The 18,271-nt window shown below is 42.6% G+C and overlaps 1 protein-coding gene across 2 annotated transcripts in view; it reads left to right on the top strand.

Moving 5' to 3' along the window:
- ppp2r5eb (protein phosphatase 2, regulatory subunit B', epsilon isoform b) overlaps positions 1 to 18,271 on the top strand; it is a 60,040-nt gene that overhangs the window by 19,783 nt on the left and 21,986 nt on the right. For both annotated transcript variants that reach the window (XM_060925243.1, XM_060925244.1), the window contains exon 2: positions 5,658 to 5,818. In XM_060925243.1, the coding sequence (XP_060781226.1) occupies positions 5,662 to 5,818 (157 nt within the window). In that variant the 5' untranslated portion in view covers positions 5,658 to 5,661. The remainder of the gene's footprint in view (positions 1 to 5,657; positions 5,819 to 18,271) is intronic.

Genomic DNA, 18,271 nt, shown 5'->3' with positions numbered 1-18,271 from the left:
CGAATAATAAAAACTAAGATTACACAGCTTGATTTAATCATGATTGTCATAAATTTGTCTCATGATGCATCATCGCACAATATATTACACGCTGAGTAAAATTAGATTATTATGCCTCGCCCACTTGCCAGTCGTGTGCTGATGAGCTGCGAGAAAACCTGCTGGGTCTCGGGTTTCTCCACGCCACTGCGTTCATTTTATTTTATACTTTTTTGGGTACAAAGTGGAATTGAAGAATAACGCTTGGCTTTGCTTTTATAAAGCAAATCAAACGTCAGCCAACATGTTTCAGTTGTTTTGTGAGGGCTTTATTGTGCCACCAAGTGCACTTTAGCGTCATCCAACGGAGTTAACAGGAGATTATTAGGCACTGAAGCCATTTCAACACAAAGTCGTGACCTTTGTCAAGCTTTCCGATGCAGCCCTTTGCCCGGATCTGTGTCATAAATAAAGTTCACCCGCGTTATCCTTATTGCTGACGGGAAATAAAGCTTGTGTTTTAAGAAGTCGCAGAGATGAATGACCTTTAAGGATTAAGTCTTGGAGGCGCACACTCGATGATCTTACATAAGAAGAGATGAGTGTTTATGCAAGACGACTGAATCGTCAGTCAGCAGGAAACCTGGTCATACGAGAGACGATCCTTCAGCTGGAGTTCAGTCCAGAGTGCACGAGGCTTTACAGCGAGCGCGTTTATAATCTTTTTCAGCCGGACGTCCTTCTGCTCCAGATGACTTACGTGCACAAAACGTTTTAAATATAAATATTTATGATGATTAATCTTAAACAAGCGACATGATTTTGGACAAAAATGTTCCATTTTTAATTATTTAACATCTGAAACTCGGAGACTGTAAGCAGGACGTCCTAAATGCAGCGCAGATTTAAACAACTTTTCATTTTCACAGATATTAAAGGAAAAGGCAACTTTTGTACAAAATCGCCACAAATAGATAGATAAATATATAAAGTAATCGATCATGGAATTTATAGAGAAAGAACAGACCGCATAACAGTATCTTTTAACTTTTAATAATATGGGCTTGCGCTGAGCTCAGCGAAGATGCGTTCCGCCATATTGATCTACTGCGTGACGTCATGCGGCCCGCCACTGAAAAGAACTCTTCAGTGCTTCATGGTGATCAGGTAAAAAACCAGTACAATCGCTTCTTCAAAGTTTCACCAAATGGTTTTATTTATGCAACTTAAAGCTCATAATACTGTAGAATTTTGGTCGAGTAAAAACACGGAGCAAAAACATGGCTGAATCCTGAATGACTCCTATTTGGATTTGTCCTACCAAGCCTACTGCGCATGTGCGAAGCGGCTCGACTCGGTTTTCCCTTTCGGGCGCTCTCGTTTTCTGTTAGAATTTGGTAAAGAAAAAAATAAATAAATATTATTTACCAGCTTACTGGGTCCATGAACATAAATCTGACAGCTGACAAGGTCGGGATATAAACGAATCAAATACAAGCCACCCGCCGGGACTCCTAATCACAGTGATCTGCTTGTAAACACTGTTTTCATGGGCCCAGTGACGTCACAGATCAGAGGGAGGCGCATTAACGAAAGATTCTGATTGGTTTATAGTTGCCCACAATCTCAAAATGGCTGCCTCCTCCAACCTCGACTCCTCTGTGTCAATTCATGATTTCAAAGTTAAAAATATTTTTTCATGTTCGATATACAGTGGTGCTTGAAAGTTTGTGAACCCTTTAGAATTTTCTGTTTCTGCATAAATATGACCTAAAACAACATCAGATTTTCATATAAGTCCTAAAAGTAAATAAAGAGAACCCAGTTAAACAAATAAGACAAAAATATTATACTTGGTCATTTATTTATTGAGGAAAATGATCCAATATTACATATCAGTGAGTGGCAAAAGTATGTGAACCTCTAGGATTAGCAGTTAATTTGAAGGTGAAATTAGAGTCAGGTGTTTTCAATCAATGGGATGACAATCAGGTGTGAGTGGGCACCCTGTTTTATTTAAAGAACAGGGATCTATCAAAGTCTGATCTTCACAACACATGTTTGTGGAAGTGTATCATGGCACGAGCAAAGGAGATTTCTGAGAACCTCAGAAAAAGCATTGTTGATGCTCATCAGGCTGGAAAAGGTTACAAAACCATCTCTAAAGAGTTTGGACTCCACCAATCCACAGTCAGACAGATTGTGTACAAATAGAGGAAATTCAAGACCATTGTTAACCCCCCCAGGAGTGGTCGACCAACAAAGATCACTCCAAGAGCAAGGCGTGTAATAGTTGGCGAGGTCACAAAGGACCCCAGGGTAACTTCTAAGCAACTGAAGACCTCGCTCACATTGGCTAATGTTAATGTTCATGAGTCCACCATCAGAAGAACACTGAACAACAATGGTGTGCATGGCAGAGTTGCAAGGAGAAAGCCACTGTTCTCCAAAAAGAACATTGCTGCTCGTCTGCAGTTTGCAAAAGATCACGTAGACAAGCCAGAAGGCTGTTGGAAAAATGTTCTGTGGACGGATGAGACGAAAATAGAACTTTTTGGTTTAAATGAGAAGCGTTATGTTTGGAGAAAGGAAAACACTGCATTCCAGCATAAGAACCTTATCCCATCTGTGAAACATGGTGGTGGTAGTATCATGGTTTGGGTCTGTTTTGCTGCATCTGGGCCAGGACGGCTTGCCATCATTGATGGAACAATGAATTCTGAATGATACCAGCAAATTCTAAAGGAAAATGTCAGGACATCTGTCCATGAACTGAATCTCAAGAGAAGGTGGGTCATGCAGCAAGACAACGACCCTAAGCACACAAGTCGTTCTACCAAAGAATGGTTAAAGAAGAATAAAGTTCATGTTTTGGAATGGCCAAGTCAAAGTTCTGACCTTAATCCAATCGAAATGTTGTGGAAGGACCTGAAGTGAGTAGTTCATGTGAGGAAACCCACCAACATCCCAGAGTTGAAGCTGTTCTGTACAGAGGAACGGGCTAAAATTCCTCCAAGCCGGTGTGCAGGACTGATCAACAGTTACCGCAAACGTTTAGTTGCAGTTATTGCTGCACAAGGGCATCACACCAGATACTGAAAGCAAAGGTTCACATACTTTTGCCACTCACAGATATGTAATATTGGATCATTTTCCTCAATAAATAAATGACCAAGTATAATATTTTTGTCTCATTTGTTTAACTGGGTTCTCTTTATCTACTTTTAGGACTTGTGTGAAAATCTGATGATGTTTTAGGTCATATTTATGCAGAAATATAGATAATTCTAAAGGGTTCACAAACTTTCAAGCACCACTGTATAATGGAAATAATTAACGGAATTGATTACGTATGTGTTTTTATCCTGTGACACACTGGTTTTGTACAAAAGTTGCCTTTTCCTTTAAAGTTAATTTGTTAATTATCTCTCGAGGGATTTTTTTTTCTCGGAATAAATTTCAATTGAAGGTTAGGTATTTATTTTTGGTGGATTTTAGGAACCATTTTTTATTAAACTTTACAAGGGGTGCCAATAATTATGGAGGCCACTGAATATAGATCTGGGGCTTTTAGTAGATATGAAAAATGAAAGATACTTTAAAGAATGCTTTTCTGTCTCCCATCAGTAACATTTTCAGGGTTTCCCCCCATGGATTCAGGACTCAGTGCTGTGCTTCATAAAATGCACTATTTAAAAAAAAAAAAAAAACACCTGGATAATTTGCGAACATCAGATTTGCCAACCTTTACCATTTTTGCGTAGGAACTCCGACATTTTAACGGTGACTTTTATTTATTTATTTTTCCCCCACCAATGAAAACTCTTCGATGTTTCGACACCTGTGAAGCCCCGCCCCTTCTCCTCTCAGGGCCTCTGCATGCTCTTGCGACAAGGCTTTCGCAGATAGCTTTTCGCAGACAGTTGTAATTTATCATTGAGCGGGGAGTAATAGGCGTGCGCGATGTTATTCACCGCCACAACGCAAGGGGGCGCGAAGTCGCGAAATCGCTAGGAGTAGTTGGTGGGTGTGGTTAGTGGAGTGTTTATCCTCCGGTTACTTATAATGACTAGAACTGGAGTCGTATAGATGTACGTACTTCCTCGATCAACCGCTGTTCGTGCTGCTCCATCTTCACTCGTGTTTTTAAAAATGGCGGTAGTGAAAACAAACCAAACCGGGAAAGTAGGGAAGCGGAAGTGCGTGTACAGCGGATGTAGAGTGGACCAATCAGAGCCCTCTTGTCTGCGACACTGTCTGCGAGGCTTCTGCGGTGGTAACAATTTTTGGGAGGTGCGTGCAGAGCGTCTGCGAAGGTGGGGGGGCTACGCAGACGCCATCTGCGACGCTATCTGCGAGGACTGCGTTGTCAGCATAAATTGGCCTTCAGTGTCCCAGTTGAAAGATGCGCTGACGGTCAGGTATCGTATTTGTTTACAGTCGCTGCTCTGCAGTAGTTTCTTGTGTCGCCTCCAGCTATGCAAATCGTTGCTCTGTGTTTGGACGTTCAAACGGATTAAATCAAGAAAAAGACAAAAGGTTTTATAGGATGCCAAAAGAAGTTGTGCACAAAGGTGAAAGAACAAAGATGATCTCAAAATTGCACCGTGAAAAACGTCTCGCAAGCTTTTCGAAAGGAATCGAGAGTCCGCGTGCTCGTGTTTGCAGCGATCGTTTTGTTAAAGGTAGATCCATCGAATCATTTTATGGCTCTAAAATCAAAACCTCAAAGGTTAAATGTTGTTAAACAAGGCGTCAGTGAAATGGTGAAACTAGTTTGTAAGACTAGTTTGTCCTTTAGACATCTTATTCCACCATCATGAATCCAGCCCCCCAAAAAAAAGAACAAAAAAGAGTTACAGGCTTCAACTTCGTTTTATTCTTCATGTAAAATGATGTTTGGACGACCAGATAATCGGAAATGTTTGGAAAGTTGTTGAAGTCACGTGAAAAGTCCGTCTTTTTTTAAGCAGTAGGGGTCCAATCCATCAGTATATTTTCTTGATTTTGGTTCTAGTCTGGTAACAGTCAGATGGAGAGTGTGTGTTTGTTTTCCACAAGATGATGACGGATGCGAACTTGGCTTGGACACCATCATTTATTTGGTAACCTGTCACTTGGAAACCGGAAGTGGACCCAGGAGGCAAAAAGTCACATGACTGCAAACAAAGAATCAAACTCTCGTGTGGGTCGAGTGCGAGTCCTGAATCGACACAAATGCAGGAAGTGGACGGAACATGGCGTGTGTTTTCGAGAGCAGATGAACCGAGGCGGAATCGGAGCCAAGTGTTGTGGAGATGTGGCCTGGCAAACAAAATAAGGAAAAAACACATGGTGGCTGGAATCCACAGGAAGTGCAGCAGTTTCTGTCCTTATCGGACCTGGGATTTGTTGGGGTTTTTTGTTTTAGTTTTTTCCTCCCCTCTTCTATCTGCACCAATGAATACAGGGGTTTTATACATTTTTGGCTCGACATGCCCCTCGGTCATTATAATTTTTCTTTGTTTAATTATGTGCATTGAGAAGAACAGCCCAGTCGAAATGATCAATTCTGCTGTGATTGAGATGAATGTGTGAAAGTATCTGCGTGGTTTTGGGTTGGCAAGTCTGACAGATTTGAACGGCTTGTGTGATGTAGTGAAGCGTTTCGTGATGTTGTTTTGTCCGTGTCTTTTCAGGGCTATGTCCTCAGCAGCCACCTCGCCACCGTCAGTGGACAAAGTGGACGGGTTCTCCCGAAAATCGGTCAGGAAGGCCAAGCAGAAGCGCTCGCAGAGTTCCTCACAGTTCCGCTCTCAGGGCAAACCCATCGAGCTCACGCCCCTCCCTCTGCTCAAAGGTAACACACACGCCTCATTAGTTTCTCTCTGTGTCACTCTGATTATATGGACGCTCCTTTGTGCTGGCGATAAATCACCATTAGTCTCGAGAACGAGCTCGTTTACTGACTCTTTCAAATTGTCAAATTTGTGCAACTTTTAAAAAAATAATAAAAAAATTTTTCTTCTCTTGACACATCGATAAATACTCAAGGCCATTTCTGGTCAGTACGGAAGCCGAGAGAGGCCCTTCATGTAATCCTTTTTTTTTTTTTTTTTTTATTCACCTTGTTATCCCAAGATAACGACATAATTAATTCAGGATCTCAAGAAAACAACACAACTAATTCGAGATCTCGAGAAAACAAAACAATTATTTCATGATCTCGAGTAAACAGCTGAGAAATGGTTCATTCAGGTGCGCCAAGAGACTTGTGATGTGCTGACTTTGGGGCTATTTCTCATTCTGTATAGACGCAACTTTGGTCATTAGAATGAATAATCGATCCCAGACATTCTAATGACCAAAGTTGCGTCTATACAGAATGAGAAATAGCCCCAAAGTCAGCACATCACAAGTCTCTTGGCGCACCTGAATGAACCATTTCTCAGCTGTTTACTCGAGATCATGGAATAATTGTTTTGTTTTCTCGAGATCTTGAAATAATTGTTTTGTTTTCTCGAGATCTCGAATTAGTTGTGTTGTTTTCTCGAGATCCTGAATTAATTATGTCGTTATCTCGGGATAACAAGGTGAATAAAAAAAAGATTATATGAAGGGCCTCTCTCGGCTTCCATAGGTCAGTCTTTGTTTTGTTTTTTGTAACCTATATACAGTATCATGATGTATACACTATCGTATCATGACACCCGAGTCATTAAAGTCATTGCTGTGTTCAGGTTGGAACATCAGACGAGTGCATTACAAGAGCACTTGATGAACATCACATAAATCTCATGCATGTGAGGAATTTCTCCTCTTTTTCTCCCTCCCTTCCTCGATGAGGAATTATGGGTAGGAAGGACAGCAGGTGCCCCTGTTAGCAGCTCACTGCTTCGCTCTGCCTTTATCACGAAAGGGCAACACTCTGCATGTGAGCAGGAGAAAGTGCTGTCGGTTTTTTACACACACACACACACACACACACACACACACACACACACACATCCAGGAGCGGTGCTGGGTTATTAATTCAGATCCGGATCAAGGTGTTGCATTATTTAAACGCTACACCAATGTGTACGTGTTAGTTCTCGACATGTGGCTGTTTTTTGTTTTGTTTTTTTTAAATAGAAGAGCAGTTCAGGTCTTTGTGTCCTACAGATCGGACAGATTCCTGCGTCTGTTCAGTCGTGGTCAAATTCAATCAAGACTGAAATGGTTGTACCAATTCACAGCCAGTAGGGGGCGCAGTTGGTTAAAAATACACCAGACAGTGTACGCAGCTCAGCGAATGTTCTTTAGGTTCTGAAACCTGTTTGTCTGTCTGTCTGCCAGGTTTTGGCTGGAAATAAAATTGATCATTTATGGTGCGTTCTTTATTGATGCCGAGTTTATTTATGATTGAAAAACGAACTGCATTTGAAACCCGTTTAACTCTCTGGGGTCGAGAGCTTCTCCGGCGAAGCTCGGCAGGTTTAGAACGAGTAGGTCATGTATTTAGATAAATATCTTCAGGTTTTTATTGTACAAGTATGATAAACATTTTGACAAACTTTATACTTTACACTTTCTTCTGTGCCCACTGCCAAATAATATATTTTTTAATTTACCTAAATTAGATGGAACTTTAAAACTTGTCACCTTCCTCATAGGGCTGTGCGATGTCCCCTTAATTGGCATCGACGATGTTTACAGTGCAAACATCGTGATGGACGATGATATCGTGGGCGGGGGATTTTAATACCACGTTATTAAATATATTATTATTATTATTATTATTATTATTATTATTATTATTATTATTATTATTAAAAGTATTAGATACTCATCCGAGGCTTTGGCACGTAAAGGAAAAAAAAAGCGCTAGGTGATGTGGAATATTTGGCCTTGACAACGGATATGTGGTCCAGCTGCAACATGATGCCCTATATGTCAGCTACCGTACATTATGTGGACCGAGAGTGGGCAATGCAGTCCAAATGCCTGCAGACGAGTTTCATGCCAGAGACGCATTCAGCGGACAATTTAGAAGACGCATTGCGCGAGACACTTGCCGAATGGAAGATAGAGGAGAAAAAGATCGCCTGTATAACAACGGGGCGAATATTGTCACAGCCATCAGGCAATTGAAATGGCCGTGGTTAAGTTGTTTTGGGCACAATTTGAACCTGGCCATAACCAACTCGCTTGCGCAACAGAGGGCCAGTACAGACCGAGCGTTTGGAGTTTGCCGAGCAGTCAACACTGCGTTTGCGCACAGCTGGCTTCGGAGAAATTAGCTGCGCAAAGCGCAGGTGGAAATGAACCTCCCCGAGCACTCACTGATCACGGCAAGATATTAATCTGCTCTAACATTGAAAGACTAGTATTCAAATTATGAGAAGAAACTACACTTAAGCTATTACTCATTGTTTATTTACACCATTTCAATTGAAGATGCGTTTCGGCCTTTAGTGCGCACTTGAACGCGCAAATTTTTCCAATTTATTAGTGTTTGAATTACTGCAGCCGCTTTTAAAATCATGATTTAATATTGTTTTTTACTGTCTTTACATTTATCAGAATCACCTTCATTCTTCCATTTGGTTTGACATTATGGCTTAGAGTGGACCATTTTGTGTCTGAAAGTAGGCCTGTTTACCAGATTAAAGTTATTTGACTTCTGCTGAAGTCTGCGCTTCACTGCCGTTTGATAAGGTGCAATATTTCCCGACTGAAGTCGTTAATAGTGGCTATTTGTTTGAACAACATGACAAATTTTACATTAAAAGTATAGTGTAGGCTAAAAAATGAAGTCGAAATGTATTATTAGTAGCATACTGTATTTGTGTAACCACGTTATGTTCACTAGCACGTCCCTGCACCATAGCCTACGTGAACAAGCGGTAATAGGATATTACTTTATAATGATTTATATAATTATGTATTTATATATATACATGTTATATAATATATTTATATATTAAACAAAACTAACTAACTAAACTAACAAAAAACTAACTTTTTAGGTTAAATAGGCCCAGATGATACCGTATGCATGATTATGACAGGAGGGGGCGTGGTATCACGATGGTGGCTCTCCATCGCGATGGATGACCACCATCGTCGATGGACGATGGCATCGTCTATCGGCACAGCCCTACTTCCTCAGTCACACCGGAGTCGGAGCCCACTTAGACTACGTTCAGACTGCACCCTGAAACGACCCATATCCGATTTTTTTGCCCATATGCGACCTGTATCCGATTTGTTATTGACAATCTGAACGACACCGATCCGATTTTTTTACATGCGACCCAGGCTGCTTGGATACGTGGTCCTAATTCCGATGCATATCCGTTATTTTCACATGCGACTGCAGTCTGACCGGACAGGTCGCGTTCATGCGACCTACACGTCATCAACAAGAGACAAACGTCACTATTCTGCGTTGGCTAATCCCGCCTCTTTGGTGGAAAACAACAACATTTGTACAGTTTTCAGAATTTAAATAGACTTTTATAGAATTGATCAAGCTAATGGTGGATTTGGTAGGGACCTGGATGTTTATCTGTTAGCCTGATTAAATAAAACAGTTTCTATAACTGATTTATAACTTAAACCATCCTGTATTACAAGATTATAAGATTGTTCTGGAAATTTCCAGTAATTTGACACCTTCGGTCTCATTAGTCTGCTGCCCACATTAATCAGATTATTGTGTGAGTTCCGCCGCCGCCACAAAAACCACATCGCCAGGTCTCGCCTAATCTCCATAGCAAACTGCACTGGTGTTTCTGCACCTTGAGCCAGCGCTGAGAGAAGTTGCAGAATTCAGCTGGCTATAAACAATCTAAATAAATATTTATAAAAATGTAGAAAAAGTTTATTAATATGACGAAATAAATATGTGCAAATTATTAAGCCTGAATTAAGAGTTTGGTAATACAGCGGCCGTATCCCAAATGACTGCCTACTGAAGCTCGAGTGCACTATATAGAGTTTAAAAATCCATTACTTCCTAGTAACATGTAGTGCACTTATATAGAAATTAGAGAGACATTTAGGAGTCAACCCTCGTTACCAGGCTACACGTTTTCATTTCAGATCAGAAACAAAAACACACACGAGACCTCACACTTTAACACTAACCAGATAATTAAACAAACAAACAAACAAAGAAATCATTAAACTTGAAGAGTGCGCTTTTTTTTGTTTACGTATTACGTAGATGTGCTTATTACGTGTCAATTTGCGCATGCGGGACACTTTTGGGTCGTTTTCCGTTCATATTGGAGATCGCATACAAGTCTCATATAATTGGTAATGTGAACGGCCTAACAAAAAAATCAGATTTCACAACAAATCGGATATGGGTCGTTTCAGGTTGCAGTCTGAACATAGTGTTTTTAGCATTCATAAAAGACTGTTCCCATTGTAATGGCACGATAATCACTTTCACGCTTTCAGTTTCGATTGGTTTCTCTTCCGCGGTGGGAACGCCCACCATAAACAGGATAAAATCTGACAGCCAATGATTTAAAGCTCAGAGGCAACGGTTTTAATTTTATGCACATTTGAAACTTCATATGTAAAAAAAAAAACCCCTCTGTAATTTTCTTCTAGTCCCAAGAAGTATTGTTAATAAGTAATAATTAAAATAAGTTAGTGCAGATCGTTGCGATTTTCTGTTCGGCGATTTTCGTGACCACTCGGCGCGTGACGTCATTCAAGCCAAACAAACCGCTTGATTTGAGTCCACTTCCGTTTACTTGCCTTGCCTTGCCTTGCCGTTCGCTTGAGTGCAGACGTGCGTTCAGGAATTTCCAAAGAAAACCCCCATGCCTTATTGTTGTGCAGTGAAGTGTAACAACGGGACCGGATCAGGAAGAAGTTTTTACCGTACCTTTTTCCAAGAGAGGAGAAGAGGCGGAGAGAGTGGGTTGGCTTTTTCTGAAAAAGGAGAAGAGGCAGAGCGAGAGGGTTGGCTTTTTCCAAAAGAGGAGACAAGGCAGAGAGTGTGGATTGTGCGCGTGAAGCCAGAGTGGTGGTGGGGTTTTTTTTTTTCCGGAAGAGGAGACGAGGCGGAGAGAGTGGATTGTGCGTGTGAAACAAAATCAAGCAGTCAAAGAAGAAATGGCACAGCAATGCTCAAGCAAAAAGGAGAAGATTGGAGGTAAACATTTTTACTTTTGCTTGCAATTGAGAAGTCAAGAATTCTGAGGGATCCTGTACAATCATTGTGGAAATGAGACAAAGGGATATTTCCTCGCTTAGAGTCGGCTATGGACCCTTTTCACGTGACGTCACGACAAACGCGGCCACCATTTTGGACGTGTACTACCAGTAGTTTACCACAGCCAGCATTGAGGAACGGCAGCAAAGAAAGTGTTTATTTTCAGCAAGACTTCCATCATGCCACTATATTGTTGTGCACCTGGATGTAGTAACCATCAACAAACAAGGCAAGGTTTATCATTTTATCGGATCCCGACGGAGAAGATGGATAGCGGCCAGTAACAGATTGGCAGCCCTTGGCATACCAACGCTTGTGTAGTGACCACTTTGTTGGAGGTAAGACGAATAAAATTAGCCAGAAAAGGCATTACATTGCTGTTAACATTCTGTGGCGGCGAGTGTGTAACCAAATAGGCTAAAATAACCCATTGTAACCTCTTTGTTCTTCTGTAGTAGCTATTAGCTAACGACATTAGCTAGCGTTGTGTTCCTTTGCTGTTGGTATACTGTAGGACAGATCAGAGGCAGTGTCCTACAAACAGCGCTTAATTTGAGGGGGAGCAAGCCGGAGCGCGCTCCGGAACCTCAGGCGTTGGCTCCGGCAGCTATTTACACTGGATCCAGTGATCCGACACCTCTCTTGACTATGTAACAAAACAAAAAAAAAACGATTGTCTTTAGGCTTGCCACCCTTCCACTTGCGAGTGGTAAGTGATCTGCGCTGGGATCACACACACAGCGGCTCAGTCCCGAATCGTGGCTTGTGCACTTCACTCGCGCGCTGTGTGAGCTGCGCAGGGCCGGAGTGCGCACCCTCCAGAGGGCACTCGCTGTTCAGGGCGGAGTGATTTGGAGCGCAGGATGCCTGCGGAGCCAAGCGCATCCGTGTATTGGTGTTGCTGTGTGCAGATGAATCGTGTATTGGTGTTGCTGTGTGCAGACGAATCGTGTATTGGTGTTGCTGTGTGCACACTAATCGCTTTTAAAACGTTAATCTGATGATCCGCTGATACGGTCTAATGTAAACATGGGCTAAGTGTTCAAAACAAGAGGAACATGTATTTGTCTCTTAAATCCAGGCCGTTCCCTGTAATCTCTAACAACTGTTGGAGAAAGTAATGGCAACTAGTGAGTGCACAAGCCATAGAAGGTAAACTGTACACAGCGCCAGGGCAGTGTGATGGTATGTCTACTTTTAGATTGTGTTAGCTCATCAATGAACACACTCGTCACTCGACGAGTTTCACGTCTTTACGACGGATACTTAAATGTGTGTTAGGTATTATTGTTGCAGTCTAAGCAGTCATTGTAGCAGCTAGATGAGCGAGAACCGAAAGGGTCTGTGCCATAAACCGTTATTTCTGTACGGCGTTGCTAATGTGTCGTTACTGTTGTTATTTCTCCCTCTGCTCGCCCTGTAAATGCCCTACGTCGCTGGATAGCGAAGGTGTTTTCTGCATCTCGCTCCTTTTTCTTGTATGTTCTCTGTTTGTCGCCTTCCTCACATTCAAACCAATTCGAGCCGAAGTCCGCTACATGTCCAAAATGGTGGTCGCGTTTACGAAGGTCACGTGACTGAAAAGGGTCTATAGATAGTATAATGCCGCAGATGGCAGGCTAATGTGGCCTACCGGCGCACTGTCCAGTAATCGTTCCCTATATCCACTAGGGAGGGCGGTTTAATTATTCTTCAAAAGGCCTCTTATTTAGTATTTAGAACCCCGATCGTCCTCGAGCATATCGGACAGTGTGCGTAATACAGAGGTCAGTGTAAAAAAAAATAAAAATCCCGCCAAGCTGGAAGTGCTGTCAGCACTGGGATTTGCTGTTTAACCAGAAGCTAAAAACGAGAGGCCGTGTTCAGCGCTGAATTTGTCACCCTCCACAGTTGTGGTTCATGGCTCATATGAAAGTAGACGCTCGGCTTTCAGAATTTGCAGTTTTTCATCAGAATTTCTGTAGCTGGTGTACAAGGTATTATTAGAAAATTTCCAAACAATTTAATTTTTTTTTTTCCCCCTCCACCAAACCTCTCCTGTTGATCTAATGCCCCGGAACATGGCACCAAGCCTCAATAAATCACAGACAAGTTCCAGAAATACGAAGCATTGCTTAAAAAATGACAGAATTGCCTTTTTAGGACACAGATATGCTCGGAGTATGGTCTCGGAAAGAAGAACGTCCCTAACGTCACACCCCTCTTCCGTGCTGCCGGCTGTCCGTCAAAGCCTACCTACCACGCATCTTTTTTTAACCGTATTGTTAAACTATGGAACCGTGTCTGCAACGCAGTGGATACTTCCATTGCCTTTTCTAGCTCTGCCTCCTTCACTTTAAGTGTCAAGAAATTAATGTTTAAGCACCTGGATACTTTCTTTGACCCAGACTGGCCATGTACATGGACGCTTGCGCCAACTTGTTCCTGCCACAGGTTGTAACTAGTTTCAGACATATTTAATTGAATTTTTATATAATTTTACTGCTTTTGTAAGGCTAAGGGTTGCACCCAGCATGGGACTTGTTCCCGTTCGTGCTCACCCTTTTGGGCTAACCTTAATTTTAGTTTTTGTTTTTTTCTTTATTATTGCTTATATTTTTGTAAATGTTAATTTCTCATTGATGTAATTTTTTGTAAGTAGCCCAATAAAGTTGTTTAAAAAAAAAAAGCGGAGAAATCTAGAAAGAGGGACGGTTTAAAATTACTTCAGAACTTTTTTTTTCTTTCTCTCGTCTTGTTGTTCTTCCAACATCAGCATTAAACTTTATAGAAGCTTTTCTTGCCTTCAGGTTGATTTGGGCCTGAAGAGTCCTGAGGTTGTGGAGAAGGGGTTAGTGAAGGCCGAGACACTCCTGACTCCGACTGTAACACATTTGTGGCGATAAAAATATTTAATTCGCTTCTGTTGATGATGAAAACTGAAGTTTATTTCCGTTCTGCTGACGAGGGGAGGAGTCCCGGTCCCGGTCTGAAGCTTTACTGTAATGTTGATGTTTTTGTTTATGGTTGAAATGTTGAGGTGGGAACAGGAACTCTGCTTCATCACACCATCCTGCTGCTGATTTATTTCCCAAAACAGCATGACAGTGTTTTTATTCCTGACTTGTTCTTATTTGTTGCTTGTCAACGTGCAACATGTGATTGTGCACGATGGAGGGAGTGAGACTGGTTTAGAGTGAATCCCCCTCTGTCTGTCTGTCTCTCTCGCTGTCCCTCCCCACGTCTGTTTGTCTCTCTCGCTGTCCCTCCCTGTGTCTGTCTCTCGCTTTCTTTCTGTCTCCCTCCCTGCTCTGCTCTGTCTGTGTCTCGCCCTCTGTCTCTCGCTCTATCTCGCTCTATCTCCCTGTCTCTCTCGCTCTATCTCCCTGTCTGTCTGTCTCCCTCTCTTTCCCCCTGCTCTGTCTGTCTGTCTGTCTCTCGTCCTCTGTCCTACCTGCTCTCTCTCTCGCTCCCTGTCTCTCACTCTTTCTCACCCAATCTGTCTTCCTCCCCTCTCTGTCTCTCTCTTGTGCTCTCTCTGTCTGTCTGTCTGTGTCTCGCTCCCTGTGTCTTGCTCCTTCTCCCTCTTTGTCTCTGTCTCTCACCCTCTGTCTCCCTTCCCTCTCTCTCTGTCTTGCCCACTCCCTGTCTGTCTGTGTCTCTCTCCTGCTGTATCTCTGACCTCGAGGGCAGAAAGTTTAAAATGAGTTGTGCAGAAAATAGAACTGAAGACAGAAAGAAACGATGTGTGTGTATCAGTCAGGGGGTGTCATTTCATTTGAGCCAGGCCCCTCCCCTCTCTCCACCCTGCCATAATTTCCATGGGGTCAGCTGTGCCTGGTAACCTGATCCTGACTGCTGCTTTCCTTTCTGCACGCGCACACACACGCGTATACATGCACACACACGCGCATGCACCAGCACGACACTACACTCCAGGTTTATACTTTTAAATATTTCGCTCCCAGTTTGTCCATTCTTAACCTCAGAGTGTGACGAGGAAAAAAGACGAAGGACGGAAAGACAGGGAGGGTGAGTGGGGGAGGGGTGTGTCTGTGTGTGTGGGAGGATGATGTCATGGGGAGGGGAGGGCAGGAGATTGGGCAGATCAAACCAATGTTGACTTGTTGACACTTTTTTTTTTTTTCTTCCCTCTCTCCTCTCCTCTCCTTCCCCTCTCTCTGTCTGTTGTTTCATCAGTCTGGTGCAGGGTTTTTATTTTTTTAAAGGAGTAATTAAAATGATTGGAATTTGTATTTTCGCGTGAATCTGATTTTTTCCACATCGCTTTAAATGTAAACATGGTCGTGTCTCCACTCCAGATGCTCCGCCTCCACCCTGAGTGTCTGATGTGTTTTGGACTCCTTTCTGGCCACGAGCTTCAGAATCATGGTGTCTCTTCCTGTGTCGGTCAGCGAGCCGTGTTTAGTGACGAAACGCAGCCGACTCTTTCACAAACGCGCGCTGTGGTTTCGAGTGCGCTTTGTTCCGGGGTCAGGTTTTGAGCTGTATTCCACATGCACGCTTCAGATTATAGTCACAACCGTAACGTTTACGTCATTCTGACGTTTCCGAGGGAGGATTTTCACTACATTCACACTGCAAGGCTTAATGCTCAATTCCGATTTTTTTGTGAAATCTGATTTTTTTTGTGAGGTCGTTCACATTAACAAATATATGCGACTTGTATGTGATCCTCAGTATGAACGAAAAGCGACCTAAAAGTGTTCCGCATGCGCATTGCAGGATACGACGACGTCACACGCAGTGAGCATGGCCAGTGTTTACGGAAGTAAAACCGCCCGGTTGCGGTATGACCCATCCAATCTAGCTTGAATAGCTGCATCCCCCCAAATGGAAATCAGCTCCCTAACCTCTGCGTCCTTCCATTGAGAAGATTCAGAACCTTCACAGCCCGAAGCGTCCCTCGCATTGATGTCATGCGCAGGGGCGCAGATACATTTTTTGAACTGGGGGGGACAAAAAACTGGGGGGGGACAAAGCTGCCAGCAAACCAACCCCAACCCCGATATGCCTGTCAAACTTGTTGTTAGTAACCATAGCAACCAAGCTCGAGCTCGCAACCTGTGCAGTCTGCGCAGCTCAACCAACCGAATATCAGTCTTTGTTTTGTTTTATGTGAGTTGTTGCAACTATGTATACACTGCCGTGCACCTCAATAAACCGAATGGTAATTAGTCTTTTGATTTTTCCGTGAGGTTTGCCTTATGCAAAGAAAGACAGCATAGACGTTTTTTCCTCCCTCTAAGTGGGGGGACCGAGCGAGGTGAATTTAAATCTGGGTGGGACGAGTCCCCCCCTCTATCTGCGCCCGTGATTATGCGCCATGTTGTTGTAACTTTTTTTGAGAGACCCGCCGCCTACTTCAGCGCAGAATAGTGACGTTTGTGGCTTGTTGATGACATGTAAGTCGGATGAATGCGACCTGGCGGTTCAGACTGAAGTCGCATATGAAAAGAGCGGATAGGAATCGGAATTAGGACCACATATCCAAACGGCCTGGGTCGGATTTGAAAAAATCGGATCTGTGTCGTTCATATTGTCAATAAAAGATCGGATACAAATCACACATGGGCGAAAAAATCGGATTTGAGTCACTTCAGCCTGCAGTGTGAACGTAGCCTCAGATTTGTTTTGTTTTATTTCACAAGTTTTATATTGTTTTTAAATTGTATATATAATTTATTTATTTTAAATCTTACTTAACAATGCTATTTTATTGATTAAATTAAATTTTTTTTTAAGGAATCCCAGGCAACTCAGTCATCGCATTTGTTGTATGAGCGCTGGCAAATTGTTCTTGTTGTTTTGTTTATTTTCAAACCTTTTCTCACTGAGAGATCGAGTCAGAGGCATGTTTAACGTATCATTCAACGACTGTTCCGCACTGTGTGAGAGAACAGCCTATGTTTTATGCCCTACCTACAGTAGTGCACTAGATTAGGGAGGCTTATAGGATTCGAGCCAATCAGGTGAAGGAAAATACCAAAAAAAAAAAAGCCATGTGTATTGAGCTTGCTTGACAGATGTGGGGTATTGGAGAGTGTGTGTGTGTGTGTGTGTGTGTGAGAGAGAGAGAGAGTGAGGGATCAGGTTGGAGCTGCAGGTGTTCTCGGTTCCCTTGACGAGAAGAATGTGAACTGTGTGTGTTCTTGAATTCGTCACTTAAATATTCCCACAGGCCTGAGAATCAGTTACATGATGATTTTTCTCCTCATTTTAAATCCTGTGTGTGTGTGTGAGATCAGAGTTAATTCTTCTACACATGTAACACACTTCCATTTCACACCTGTTGGAACATTCTGTTTTACACACACACACACACACACACACACACACACACACACACATCATACTTTCCATCAGTAAACCAAAGCCATTACTACTCCGTTTACAGACTCGGGGATTTTCCCTGCGTGTTGAGTGTGAGACGCGTGGTTGTTACTTTATCCGTGCTTCTCATTGCTTCCTTGAGATCCTTTTCCCAAGAACTCCTCATGAGAACAAGCGTGAGTCTTTCTCCACACCGCTGATCAGGTGGTGTTGAATTTCCTCCAACAGCAGCTCTGACAAATCACACGTGTCTCCCAATGCACTCGTTCTTCTCCTGCGTTATGGCTTCAATCATCACAGCTCATTCAAGGCGACATTTTATATAACCTTTTATGAAGGTAGCCTCCAGTGTCGGTCAGGACGGAGGAGTTGACGCTTTCTGGTTTCTTAGGGTGTATTCAGACCAGGATAGTTCACTTGCTTTGGTCCGAACCAAATGTTTTTTTTCATTTTGGTGCGGTTCGCTTTCACACTGTACATTTTAGTAAGCGGACCAAAATCTGTCAACAAAGCTACGCGCCCTGAGGTCGTTCAGCTATTGGTCAGAGACGACACGCGCACAAAGCGTTAAGTTCAAAAGTAGTCATGGAGGCTTTCCGTGCTGTTATTCTTTTTAATGTCATCAAAGCTTTTTCCAGTTTTTACTGTTTTCACAATTGTGCGATTACTATGCTGCTGTACAAGTAATTTATCAACGACGACTTCAAAGGGCAAGGCGGCTACGGACGATAGCGCTGATGAGCGCACATCATGTTGTGACAG

Source organism: Neoarius graeffei, chromosome 7, assembly GCF_027579695.1.
Source record: "Neoarius graeffei isolate fNeoGra1 chromosome 7, fNeoGra1.pri, whole genome shotgun sequence".
Classification (NCBI taxonomy): Eukaryota; Metazoa; Chordata; class Actinopteri; order Siluriformes; family Ariidae; genus Neoarius; species Neoarius graeffei.
The sequence above is the reverse complement of the archived record's forward strand: the minus strand, read 5'-3'. Positions and strand labels throughout refer to the sequence as shown.